General features: G+C 37.5%; 1 protein-coding gene across 1 annotated transcript in view; it reads right to left on the reverse strand.

The window, feature by feature from the left end:
• The window catches only part of TBCK (TBC1 domain containing kinase), an 88788-nt gene that overhangs the window by 16271 nt on the left and 57571 nt on the right, over positions 1-14946 (reverse strand). The window contains exon 24 of the mRNA XM_058803576.1: positions 11719-11897. Coding sequence (XP_058659559.1) covers positions 11719-11897 — 179 coding nt within the window. The remainder of the gene's footprint in view (positions 1-11718; positions 11898-14946) is intronic.

Consider the following 14946-nt stretch of genomic DNA (forward strand, 5'->3'; position numbering starts at 1 on the left):
GAGGTATTACTAATTGTTATTAGTCCAATGACTGTAGGTAACCCTAGATTTTTTTTGGTTTTTAAACATACCAGTTCCTGAACTAACCTGAGGACTATTCCAAATTTAGAGAATATGCTAGACAAAACAGGGAGACATAGATTTTTTTAAAAGTTATGTCCCAGAAAAGGCTTCTTAAAACAGTCCAGCACTTAGAAATACCTCTGCTGTAAAGCAAGTTATCCAAAAGCCCTCAAAATGACAAACAAAATCAGTAATTCTTCTTCACGGAACATTACCTCACCCAACTGCCTTTCCCATTGTATATAATAATACTTAAAACAGAAGAAGTTACAAATTTCCAGTCTCAACACTCTCCTTCCAAGTTCAGAAAAATAAAGTCAAGATGCTTTATAATCAGAAAAAGACATAATTTCTGGATAATGTATTAATTGTTTCAACAGAATAGTCAATACTCAAGGGAGATCTGTTTCCATAAAAAACCAATGTGACAAGGCACAGTCAACTCCCAGTTGCTGCCTAAAGCCACCTCCCACCTGAACAGCTGAATTTTCCCAGGAGTTCAAGGAAATGAATTACATTAAATGGGAGGAGGAAGGAAAAAGCTCAAGATCTTCTCACAAACTTCAGACTTGCCAAAGGAATTCAGCAGTCCCATGTCTAGGGGATTCACAGAAGACACATTTGAGAGATCCAAGAAAGGCAGTAATGTAGAAAAAATACTGATTACATAAATACGCACTTGGCTGACACAGCTTCATCTGCCTGATGGCAAACTGGCAGACATTGCTGTCCTCAGACAACAGCTTCTGCCTCAGGGGCAGGTTTGAGGAGCAACACCAAGGAGGGAAGGGAAGCAAGTCTGCTGCAAAGAGCTCAGCCCTTGAAGCAGGTTCACATGATGACAGGTAACAATAAACACTTGGATAATGAAGTCAGTGAAACTGGCTGAGATGACCCAAATTAAGTCTTCTAGAGAAAAAGGTACATTATATTGGACTCTAATTACAAAAACACTTCCTACTTTTATTTATACAGCTCTTGTCTATTCAGTTGATGGGATGAATGCCTCAGGAAAGAATGGAACCTTAAAAGTCTACAGCAGAAAACAAGCCAACCAAAATTCACCTAATCTGATATAAAACAATTTTCTCTTTATCTAACAGTATAAAGCCATACAAAGTGTTTTACAGGTACACACTGCCTGTCCTGCTAAAAGGTTTTAATAACCAGGAAAAGCATTTTTTTCCCCTTTAACTGGATTGTAATTAAGGAAAAACACATTCAGCTATGAATTTTAGAACCATCTTTGCTTTGACCTACCATGTCCATCTCTGCCTTATTGGTAGATTCAGTGATACAACATCTATATATAGACTTTGAACAAAACTGAAGCTCCTCAACAGACTTGCTGGAAATAGCATTGATTCAGCAATTCTTTCTTTAACAACTTTTTTATCAGACTAATTTATTCCCTTCAAATTGCAAAGTGAAATATATGCATGTGCTTATAAGATAATTTTGCTAATTACTAAAAAAAAATTACTACATCTGCTGTATCTGGTAACAACTATATTTCATCTCAGGCATTTTCTCCCAGAAATTTTCCAATGAACTGAAACTAAACATGGTCAACATCAAGCTGTCAATCCTTCTACCCCATGCTCACACCTTGTCTTCATAAATACTATCCTGCCACAGATACTTCGAAACTGTAAGAAGCTACTACAGAAACTGGACTTGAGTTGACACAGCTCTTCAGGCCATCACGTCCACTGAAGACACAAATCTTGCAGATTCTTCTGAACCTTCAACACCTTTCCTACTCTACACAGCAGTGTTCCAGCTGTTGTATATCACCTCAGTGCCTACTCTCTTTACCTCAGCATGGAGATGTGTAAGATACAGGATGATATTTTAGACAGGAGCCTTCACATTTGTCAGGACCATTTGCTTCAATTCCCTGTTTAGGCTGTACTATGTCATTGCAGGCATTGCTTTGCAGCTGTAAAGAGCCAGAAGGAAAGCAGGTGAAGGAAGGAAGAGGGTTCACTGTAAACCAAATCCTTTAAGTTAGGTTAGCTGCACTCAGAAAAAGTTTATGGCACTGATAGCCTCTTAGTAATTGTTTACAAATACCCAACAAATTGTGAACAGGGTGTAGAATAAAAATGAAATTTTGGTTTCAGCCACATTAAGTGGCAAGTAGGCACATTTTAGGACAGCTACTTGCAAATATCCTGTTGAAGGTATCATCTGTAATTTTTTGTTTTGTTTTGTTTTAAACAATGAAGCACAATGATTATCACAACTTAAAATTCCCATGCTAGTGATACTCTATAGGGAGTACAGACAGGACAAAGAGAAAGAAAAAAAAGCCAGGAAAACCACAGGGAAAAGCTTAAAAAACCCTTAAAAGCTTATCACATATATAAAATGCTTGTTTCTTCCTTTCAACTATTTTCCTGCTATGATATTTACTTTTCCAAGACAGACATGGTACATATTTTCTAATAAAAGCCACATTCTTTCTTAAAAAAGGCAAAAGCTCTACTTTAAGAACAGTGCCAGAAGGTAGTCAAAGGTCTAGTTACAAACTTGCCTTTCAGCAATTGTGTATACTGACAAAAATACTGAAATTGAGAACTGCTCATATACAGAGCATACTCATACACTTGCTGCTGTCACAAAAATTATCAGAAAGACACCCACATTTTCAGACATCCATGTATGCACAAGAGTGCTAGGATCCATGTATGCTCTGTGCTAGTATACTGAGCTTACTACTTAAGTGGTTTTATCTGTTTTCCTGCAAAGAGAAACTTATTCTAGCATATTCTAACTACAAGCATGAATCTTGCTTTAGACTCTTCAGCTATAAGCAACTGTTTGTCAGGGAAGACTGTTTAAATCAGCAGGATGGCAACAGCAGAAAGAGTACCTAAGCTGAAGTCTGAAGTCTTCTTGTTGCCCAGAAGTTTCTCTGACACAACACCCTACATTCTTTATTTTCAAAGTACTCTTCTCACCCCATTAATTTTCAAATAGGCCTGGGAATTGCTAATCCATATGCATTTACTGCTCTTAATAAGAAGTAATAGGCATTAGGATTTTTTTTTTTTTAATATTAGGAATTAAAGCTGCTTAACCATTCTCAATTTGGAAGCCAAGTTTCAGAAAGATTAAAGCACTCCAGAACACGAGGCTGGTACAATCACAGCTCCTATCTCTTCTCCCATTAGCCTGTAATCTCTTACAGGCATTTCATCATGGCTATTAAATGAAGATATACACATTTTTTTTGAGAAAATAGCCAAGGATATTTAGTTCTGCTGAACCTGAATTTTACAGTCCCATCAGATAAACACAGAAATGATAAAGGAACTTTCTATCCATGGAAATGGATAGAATACTCAGCTTTATCTGAGTAGATGCAGGGTTTTTCCCCTTTGTCTTTGAAGCTGACAAAACTTAGTGCAGTTTATTTAATATACTAGGAAGTTCAGCCCGGAAGTCAGAATAATTAAAATCTGGAGTTCAAGGAAAATACTCTATTCAAACTATCAAGGTCCCTCATGAAGGAACACGTTTCATGAAAATGTCATTCCATATTTTTCAAACATATTTCTCAAATCAGTGTATGAATGTACACAGAAATAAGACTATGAAAACAATTTAGAAAAGTTTACAAGATAATGGTTTAAGCTCTCCACTTGCCCTCCCCACCATTTTTATTACTATTACTAGCAAAGGGTCATACAAAAAGGCTTCAGTGTTTTTTGATGTTCAATTGTGACTGTTTATAAAGGAGGAATTGTGACTGTTTATAAAGGAGGAATAGCCAAAATCCCACATTTTAAGTACTCTTCTACAATTTTTCAACACTTGAGTGTCAGTGTTCTCTACACAATCTCTCTAGCAAACGGATTCTTACGCTTAGATTCAGTCCTCTGTAACCATTGTATTCTGCTTCCCATATTCCCTAGTCAAGACACTGGTGCCCACTTTCCCTATGCTCCCTCTCTTCCTCCCTCCACTTCCTATTTAAGTTTGCTCCATTTTCATTTTGCAAGCTGTGCTCTTCTACCCCCTCCACCATCCTGACTCCCCCACAAAGCTCCCTACTTCAGAACTCACACCTTGGGAAGAGCAAACAGCAACTTCCAGCCAGCTGTCAGTCAGAAACATCCTCCAAAGGTCTGCACACAACTTTGTAGGCATTCTACAGAAAATGGAAGTGAGCTCTGCTTGCCAAACCAGCTCATTACTAAGGAAACACAAGGAAAGGTCATCTCAATGGAATACCATAACTGAGAGAATAAACTGAATCAGCAGGGCTGAAAGACACAATATTCCCCTGCATGCAGCAGGGCAGACATGCTGCAAACTCCGTTATTGTCCCTGCTATAAGAAAGGTAAAAGCTGCTCACCACTGCATGGAACCATTTCAAAAGACAAAGCTGAGACATAATCCAGCTATGCCTGAAAATACTCACAGGATACCTTAATGTGCAATAAAACTTGAAGTAAAAGCAGGAGCAAGAATGATCTTGCCAGCCTTGAATGCTTTCCATCAGTGCCTCCTTTTTTCCCTCTTGATAGATGCTCTGTCCTTGACATGAAACTGTATTCCTTTGATTTGAGAAAAAATATTAACAGTATCTTTAGGAAACAGTCAGTGATTCCCCTGACCTCTTTAAAAAAGCATACCAACAACAACCAGAGTTTAATAACACATCTCAACGCACACTCCAACTGCTAGAGGAGTTTCCTTTATAATGTGATCATGTATCTCACTTGGTCAGAGACCCTGGATTTAGACAATCTACCTTCTTTCATTTGTGGTTGCAGTTTATTCACATTCCTATTTTCTGAACTGGCATTACCAAAAGCAGCTCTGGGACATTTTCAGTCATTTACCACGGTGAAGCCTGTCAAAACATGCTGTTCAGGCTGTCCTTTAACCGGTGACTATTAAGAAGAGTACTGAATTTGAATAATTGACAAAAAATTTGACAGTGTGATCAGCCAGACAGTTACCTTGTAAGCTGTATGTGCTTTTCACATAAATCTTTGATTTCTGCACCATTCCATCCATTTTAGAGACCTGGGCCCAAACTTCTTTGAGCTATATTAAAAATCGTCATCAACAGAAACATTTGTTTCCATAAGCCTAAAATGTATTCATTCACATTTGCAGGATGGGTTCTATGACTAAACTTTGGTTTTAGGCTCAACTTCACAAGCAGCATGGATTCCTTCTTCTAGTTATGCTGTCACACTAGTTATGCTATCAAATCAAATCTGATTTGGTAATCAGATTTTCCACTCCCAATAATGTCAGAAGAGTAAATATATATACAGAGCTGTAACACTTTTACTAGTAGATTAAGATGTTGACACCATCCCACAGGCAAGAGAGCTGCATCCAGAAAGTCTTTTCTATCCCCCAACTGCACTTCCTAATGAAGTTAGATCATGATGCCACTGCATCCTGACTCAACTGAGAAAACATACAGCACCTAGCCTGGCCTGAGGTGCCCTAAGGAAGGAATGTGCGGAATCCTAAATTCAAGACTAGCTTAAGGCAGGCTGCTATAGAGGCGTGTGTTGAGAAAGCAAATAGGGTAGGACAGAAGACTGAGGAGTAGAGGGGAAAGGCACTTTAGGCTGACATAATACATCTCTTCCCCACATCATGAAATTTGTGTTAATAGCACAGTTACACATCTAAGACCTAACTTTCACAGCAGCAGTGTATGGCACACACAGGAGTTGCTGCAGGCTGGAATTAGAGTTGCTGTGAGTGGCAGGAGGGAGCTATAGCTGTGTACCTGGGCATGTCTGTGTGGGAGACAAACCATTAAGATCCTTCAGTCTACTTCTCCTCCAAAACTTGACTTCAAAGGTTTCTCCCAAACTCCATTGCTTCTAGTGCTACAAGCACACAAATAAAAAATGTAACACCAAGAGGATAATTCCTCACTGCAGTATCTAATTGTGCTTTTCAGAAGCTGAATGAAGCATTAAGCCATTTAGATCTGTGCTGGTCCTAAAGCATATTTTAACACACTCGGTGGGTTATTCTGACTGTTACTTCTCTCCTAAAGTAAATTTACATAAACACTGCACTGCTCTTTCATTTTCCCTTTTTTAGATGCAGGTCACTACTTTTTAAAAATAAAATATGGGTTGTTTAACAAGGTATGAAATAAAACTGTCACTCAGGAAACTTGAGTTTGGCTTTGGTTGCCAAAATAACTTATTTCCACTATAGCACTCTCTCTCAAAAATAAACAGTTAGTTGTAAAATACATGAAAACAAACAAAATAACAACTGTGTCTTCAGTCAGCAAGCCAGATTTCAAATCAGGACCACCAGATCCTGAAAATTTACTAAACCACGGAGATGTGTAATTATTTCCTAATATTCTCCTAGAATCTGATTTTAAAACAATTCTCAAATTGAGAAAAAAATTGAAAAGAACATTCCTAAAAGATGCAGAGAGAAAGAACCAGCTAGATTAAAAAAAAAATAAATTAATTTTACTGGTGAAATTAGCCTTTCCCCCTCTGCACATTTGTTAATCAGTCATGGAATCCCAATTGTGGGAGGTCTAAAAGGTCAAATGCGCCCAGCTTTCAACTTCAAAGTGGGTATAATCACAAAAGCTTATGAGGAAGGACTAGTGGACAATCAGTGGTCCCAGAACCTGAGCCTGAGGCTGCAGCAGAGAGTGCTCTGGCTGCTCCAACTGCCCCATTTACATTCAAAGCAGATGAACACATCCCAGGGAGACCCTAAAACCAAGTCTGTGCAAAACAAACTTAGAATCCTTTAGCATGATCTGGAGTGAGTATCTCACAAACTATTACAGTCTCATATAAATACTATCTAGATCATTACAAACATATTCCTTTAATTCTGCCTCAACTAAGCAGTAAATTTGTTTCAATGAGTTTACATTCATCTTAAATAATTGAAATTTGTATTACAACTTAAAATAAACACCCACAACATTCATTAGAAATGTCTGAATTAACATTTAACATAGATTGTTTCCTGAGCCTTATATTTTGTATTTTATTCACTCTGGTAATTTAATGCCTCATTTTCTATGAGAAAAAGCCTTAAAACTATAGAAAATAAACACAGATTTTCAAAAAGAGTCAGATTAGACAAGGTGCTAAATAAGGCTTCCTTTAAATAATTTAATTTGCAGAACCAAAGTTCTGGAAGCAGAGGTTTCCCCACACTCCCCACTTCCTGGTAGCTGCCTGCCTGGCCTATGAGTATCAAAAAAACCTTGAAAAGCTAACCAATAAACAGAGAACATTTTGAAGTTTGCAACAATTGCTAAAGTATTTGCTAGAATGTGATGGGTTTATGCCTAATTAAACAGTGATTTGTTTATTCACTCAAAGGAGAGTGACATTAAAGTGCATTTTAACCAACTCTTCTAAAAAATGACAAATAACCCCAGCTTCTCACTCAAGCTGCTGGCAGCAACAACCAGAAGAGCAGAAGCATCAAAGGCAAATGTGAAATAAATTAGAAGCATTAACTGAGATCCTGATCAGGTAATGCTTCACACAATTTGAACTAAAGACAAATTCGAGTAAGAGCTTTCCATTTAGTCTAAGAACAATGGAAGAGGAAAACAAAACCAAGATCCACACAAAAACAGAAGACAAAAGGAACCTGAAATGGGTCAAGGCAATCAGAAGACCCTTTAGGCAGAATATAAGTAACAACCATTATGAACAGCATGAGCATCACACATTTCTTAGCTTGTACACTGAAGCAGAAGTGTTGCTATCCACTACTGACCATGCTTCTTTCTGAAGAGTAAATGGATTTACACACCAGTTATTTAATGACTTAATATAAACCTAGCCAATATATTTTTTATGGACAAATACTTCCTAGGTGCAGACAGGAACTCAGAAGCAATTGAGTGCTGTTGTATGACACATGGGCCTGAGTTTCCATCTGTTGGAAGTCTGTCACACAAGCTATCCTTCATTATTGGCAAAGAAAGGTTATCCTCATGAAAATATGCTCATAGTCTTTATGATAAAAACATGTTTTTCATATTTGTGTTGTTTGATCAAGCCATTAAGTCATGTTGCTGCTTAGGTATTTCTACTACAACAAAAACAAAAAACAAACTGCTGGCATTTAAATCACTGCAAAGATCAATAATCATCATCATTTCTCCACTTCAATGCTTTCATTCCTCAACATCTCTGAGGAACTCCCACCCTTGCAAAGAGAATCAGGAGTAGAAGAAGAAGGCAAAGCTGGAATTGTATTAGATTCTGGATTTCTGTGAGTTCACCTGACACAGATGAGCAGATACTGATAGAGAAGCTGCAACATTTTCTCCTTTCTTCTCCTTTTTATTTAGAATTATGGAAGTAGTTAGAGAGAGTGTATGTCTACCATATCTATAATAATGGAGACACAGATACAGCAGAAAATTTTTATATTACAGTGTTATTTGTCTCTGTGACCCCTGCACATTCAGGAAAAATACTTCAGGAATTTCCAGGGTATGAAAGTAAGTTTCAGGAAGAGTAAGAAGAAAAAAACATCAACCATGTCCTGGTAAAGAAAAGTTACAGACACAAAATTGAGTAGATTGTAATGTAAATTCAGTATTTAATATAAATTCAGAATTTAAAGGGTTTTTTCTGTTGTTATTTTTGACGTTTTATCTTTCTCAAAATAAACAATGCAACCCCACTTAAGATGCACATTCATTCTCTCTGAAACTATTTCCTCCTTGAGATTTTATCTCAGTAGAAATATGCTTACTGGCTGAAAGAGTAAAAGATTAAGCAACACACAAGTCCAGGAGGAAAAAAGAGAGCACCCAAGCCTATTTACAAACTTGCAAATAGATGTCACTAAAATAAGAACTAAGCAATGCTAGTGATAAAAAGCAGGTTTTTTTTACTGACTGCTGATTTAGGGAGAAAAATGCACACCCAGAGGCGAAATACTTCTCCTGTTATTATTAACAAAAGCACAGTAACATACAGATACACACAAATATTTGAGTTGCCAATAAAAAGCACTTAAGAAACAAACTGAAGCAGCATAGAAATAAAATACAAATAGAGAGGTAAGAGACAGCTGGTGTTTACAATTAAACACACTAAACATTTAATGTTTCAAGGAGTCATAAATTACCTTCAGAAGCAAACCCACAACTTTCTTCACAAAGAACTGTTTTGTACCCTACACACTTTCAAATACAGAGGTGACCCATAAATATAAAACTGGAGATAGAAATGTAGTGTAAAGTCCTTGTCCAAAGAATCACCAACTAAATAGGTAAGCAAACAGAAAAGTTATTTTTTTAAGAGCTAAACTGCAGAGCAAGGACAGGATGCTGTTTCAGAAAATCCATTAAAGCATACTGTGTGTACTAAAGACTGAACTCAGATCTCACCCTTTTCAAGTAGATAAAAAGTTTCCCCATGGCAGCAAACACCAGTAGAGGACATGTTTGAAGAACAAGATAATTCCAGGATTAAGGTTGAAAAAAAACCCTAACAAAAACAAACCATACCACCTTTGTGTGTAAATAGTGTATTTCACCAATAATTTCAATTTAGTTTTTATCAATATTGCTCTAATCCCTGAGAAGAGTTATTTTATGAAGACATCCAAAAGTACAGTCACAAGTGAGAGGTAGCTCATTATGGACTCATGTTACACAGGACTTTCCAAGTCTGATCTATGGCTCCTGACTGAATCATAACATACTTGACTTGCATCTATCTGTCTCAAAATCTGACACACAAAAATACAGCACTTGAGAGCAAACAATAAATTTAAGACTATAATTTAAGATACGAATATCTTCTTGTGTCCAAGAGATTACTTTCCTCTTTGCTTGCATATTTCTGTATAGATCTCTGAATCTGTACAGCTCTCTTTCATATGATGAGCTAAAAAACCAAAATACAGTAGTAACCAAAAGATCCAATGTACTCAGCTGCACTGCAGTAAATGAAGAGGTCTGTCCTGTTAGACAGACAGAACTAGAAATTAAAGAGAACTCAATAGAAGTTCTAGTATTTATTTATCTACTCTTTAACATACCAAAAACATTTGCTTAATTTCTTGGAACTTGTGGGATGGATGATCCTAATTACTGGCTTTATAAACAAATACAAATTCTGGTATGAAAACAAAAACTATCAGGAAAAACCACCCAAAACATTTCTCAGAAAATGGGAGAATACTGAAAGAAACTTGCTTAATTTGAAATAAGGATTTTTCTCTCTGTTACAAATACAAATTTTTTTACTACTCATTTCAGTAGACCAGGGCTGCTTTCTCCCTTCTCCCTCTTTGCTATATCCAAATGCTTTGACTCTTGCTTTTACACATAAAGGCACAAGAAAAAACTTAGAAATCAGAAGACTTGTTTTTTCACTCTTTTGCCATAACATTCAGAAAAACTAGCACATACACAAAGTCATTTTCACTGGTAGCACTGTCAGACATCTGATCAGATCTCTGCCAAGAGAGACTGAATACTTTCCTTGGAAGTTCCTTTGACTTGAGAGATCAAAGCCCTGGGCAACCCCACCTGAATTCAGAGTTGGACACATTTTCTGCAGCAATTTGTACCAGATGACCTTAGGAAGTTCTATGTGAATTACTCTCTGAAAGTGCAGCCCTTGGCTCCTTCAGAAAGCCTCTCTACAATCTCCAGAGCAGCACAGCAGCAGTTGTGCTGGCTACAATTCCTGGATGACAACATGAGAATTCCCCTGGAATTTCATTTTTATTTCCCATTGCCTTTCTAGATCCACCTATTGTTTCTTAAATCCTATACGATCTTTCAAGTTTCCTTTTGTTCTTCATTTGCATGTCTGCACTTGCAGTCCTGGACTTTTAGCTAAGGCTTCCAGAAATTACAACAGAAATCAAATAAAAACTGACATGAAAACTAAGAAAGTTACTGATTATCAAGCTTCAGTTAAAGGACTAAAAAGTAAAGATTCACGTGAACAACAACAACACTTTTTAGCTTCCTAATAGTTAGGAAAAACAAATGGAAAGACTAAAACCTGATGCAATTCACCAAATAGACATACCAGGTCTATATATACTTCCTAGATTATTAATGAAAGGATTGTTGGAGAATGTGGAAGGAGAAAAACCCCAGCAAAATAAAATCTAATTTTTAAGAGGCTAGCTAGAGATTTATACTGTTAAGAGGAAGGAAAGGAATAATTTCAAATCACCAGTATTCAGATAATGCAACTGTCCAGACAAACAGCCATTAGATTCTACTAGAGAGAGAGGAGAAAAATAATTTTGCTAAACTGGGCATCTATTTAATGCAGATAGTCTCTTAGCTACTAGTTACTCTTTGCCAAGATAAAACCAGGCATAACTCACCAACTAAATTCTCAGAGTAACTTGCGGCATATCCTTTACCTAACATGCCAAGATGGAAAAAGCAGATAGAGCTGCCTGCATCACTTTCCAGCTATCTAATCTCACCGGCACAGTGCTCTTTTTACTGCTTTTCTCCTATGATAAAGCCTGCTGGTAGCTCTGCAGGTGAGCTGGGGACATCAGCGGGCTGCTGTAAGAGAACTGAAGGAGCAGGAGTTGGTTAGGCAGGAGAAACAGGCGATCTCAATAACGTGAACAATGCTCCCCGCTCCCGCTGCCAGGCTGCTTACGAGGTCAGTGCGAGGAGCCTCCTGGTAGTCTGCAGAGAGGCAGGCCAGGGCAGAGCTCCTGGTGCCGCTGCTGTCGGCAGGCGGGCGCGCGGGCTGCGCGAACTGACGGAACGTGGCGCTCTTGGGAGTCCAGCGGAACAGGTTGATCGACTCGCGAACGCAACGCTCAATGTCAATCTCTGCAAGGGATTGCAAGGAAAAGCAAGAAATTCAAGAGCAAAACATCAGTAAAGCCAAGTAACCCAGCTGTGACATTGCTAAGTACATGTACACCCATCTATACCTTTGTCTCTCTCTCTTTCCCTTGCTCAAAGCAAATGCAGATTTCAAAAGCATTTTCCTGTTCAAAAAGAAAACACTCCAATTTTTTTTATTAAAAACTAGTAAAGACATTTTAAGAATGAATATGAACTGTTTAAGGGAAGTGTATCAGAACTTAACCAATGCAAAGTCAGGACAATAATTGAAACCTAGTCGTTGTAAGGCATTGTAAAGTCTTTACAAGTCAAACTATTGACTATTCAATGCAAATTTGTGCCATTCATCAAAAGTAGACTTCATACAGACATCAGAATTTCTGGATCAACTAAGTGTCTTATTTATCAGTTAAATCCTACTAACACCCAGATTGAAAGCTTTCATCTACTGAATTTTGCATGGCCTGACATTTTGACAAAGCTACATGTTATCTATTTGCTGGGAAACAAGGGTTTTCAACATTAAATTGAGCTTGATTGAAAACATAATGGATTGTTTTAGAGATTTTAGAGAATTTTTTTTAAACAAACAAACTAACAATACAGTCCCAAATCCAACCAGACATGGGAGTGAAAAATCTTAGCTGAAAGTGTGAAGTGCCATTGTGACAATATATTACACAACTTGAAAGGAAAGCAGACACCTGTCAAATGAGAAGCATCCTAAAATAAGATGTGGTCAATTAAAAAGCAGGAAGCTACACTGAAACAGGTATGCGAAAGGAAAAAAAGCAAACCTGTTGGAAATACATTTTTTGCAACATTAAGCATCCTGCTTGTATATATCTTCTAACAAGATGCAACATAAAAGCCATTTACTCATTTACCACTATAAACGAACTAGTTTTGCACCTCCTGTATATGGTCTCATGAAGAGCAAAAATGATCCTAGCTTGCATTTCATGACAAAACTGGTCTAGTGTGACAGACAAAGAGCAGGGATATCAGCACTTTTTGTGTCTGTACCAAGATCTTGTATGATTCATTAGAACAGTCAAAATTTAGATTAAAGCATCAGCTTCTATGAAGAAAACAGAGGCATTGTAGCCAGGCTTTATCTGTAGATCTCAAACAGATTTGATGCACTGCCATCAATCACTCATTGCCATCAGCGGATTTGATGCCTTGCCATCAATCTGGGAGCTACTCCAGAAATCTCAGTCATTAGCAGGGTGGTGAGCAGAAGAAGCTGAACTTGAAGCCTGGGGCAGAATAGTCTAGTTGGATGAGATTATTGGCTGTTTAAAATCTGGAAGATGCGATCTATTACTCTCCCATTCAAAAAGCTTTCCGTGTTCAGGTAGGATACAATCTGCAGCAGATGCTTTAATTCCATTGATGACAGGATGCTTATGTGCTAGTTTGCTTCTAAAATTCTGAAAAGTCTGACAGTAGAGCTGTGTCTTACCCAATTTTAATTCTAGCTCTAAAAACCTCTTTGTGGATGTGTGAAAGTAAATCACAATTTTTCTTGACAATATCAGGTTCCCTAGCTGCTTGGGATAACATGTGTCACAGATAAATGGACTACATGATGTCTCAACAGTAGCTAACAATTTCCCATTTCAATTATACTATAATAGAAGGCTGTTATTCAGCATCATTCCCAAGGAAAATACACACAACTGGAGAATTTCACACAATCTCTTAATTCAGGTAAAGAGAGGAGATGCCTTCCACTGGCTATCTTCCTCAAGCTCAGAAAACACCCCAAAGCACCATCATTACAGTTGCACTTTTTTCCACATTTCTGAAAACTCATTTCATTATAAAAAGTTGAGAATTTCAGTTCAAGACTGTAGTACATTTATAGTGGGGCCATGGTTTCGTTTTTTGTTTTGGTTTGGTTTTTTTTGTTTTTTAAAGAGACTGCTGGAATTGAGTTATAAGACCCATTTCCTGAGATTCTTAGCTAAGGAAACATTAGTAGTACTTCTATAATAAATGATATGAATGCAGAATTTAGCTAGTAAAAAAAAAATGGAACAACAATAATTAATAGCATGAGAAGCATTTGGCAGTGAGAGGGTATAATAGCCAACACATATCTGAAATTGAAAACAGAACTGGGGGGTGGAATAGGAACACTGTTTGCAGTAAAGTTATAAAAAAGCTCAAAGGAGAAATTGAGACTGACAGTGTTAAACACTGAAACAGGTCAATATATTTTTCCTAGAAACAAGCTCTGTAATTTCAAAAGAAATCCATTTCAGAGAACTGGTAAAAAGGCTTGGCCACTGGAACAGGCTTCCCAGGGGAGTGGTCATAGCACCGAAGTTGACAGAGTTCAAGAAGCATTTGGACAACGCTCTCAGGCACATGGTGTGACTTTTGGGGTATCCTGTGCAGGGCCAGGAGATGGACTCAATGATCCTTGTGATCCCTTCCAACTGTGTGCGTGTTTGTAAAAAACATAACCAGTTCCCACACATCAGAGTGTAAGTAAAAAATGTAGGAGACTGTTGTTCTGGGATTTTGGCATGCTTGGTTTTTTATTTCTTCTAAGCAGCATTTCAGGAGGACAGTGGGCATGGCAGAAAATGAAACTCCACGGAACAAGAGAGAATTTTCAATGGTTTGTGGGGGAAGCCATCTAAAGCCTAAAATAAATTCACAGGCTATCAGTTAAAAGCCTAAAATAAATTCACAGGCTGTCAATTAATTCATCTGCTTCTCAGTAATGCAAAATAAAAACTACAACAAGGCAATTCTGGTTTCCACAACTAACAATAAGAAAGCCCCACAGCCACAATAAAAACGCCCCCCAACAATGTGCAAATCATAGGTACATGCTTGGAAACAGTCAACATCTAGCACATCCAGCATAAGGGAGGCAAGACTATGGGTGGTGAAAGAATTCACTCAAAGAATTTACTCACATTCTTTTGAAAAAAACAATTACTTTCAGCATATTGGAGATTAAGACTACATGAAACTGGTATAAATATTTACAGAATATTTATTAGTCACA

The sequence above is a fragment of the Ammospiza caudacuta genome, chromosome 4 (genome assembly GCF_027887145.1).
Source record: "Ammospiza caudacuta isolate bAmmCau1 chromosome 4, bAmmCau1.pri, whole genome shotgun sequence".
In the NCBI taxonomy this organism is placed as follows: domain Eukaryota; kingdom Metazoa; phylum Chordata; class Aves; order Passeriformes; family Passerellidae; genus Ammospiza; species Ammospiza caudacuta.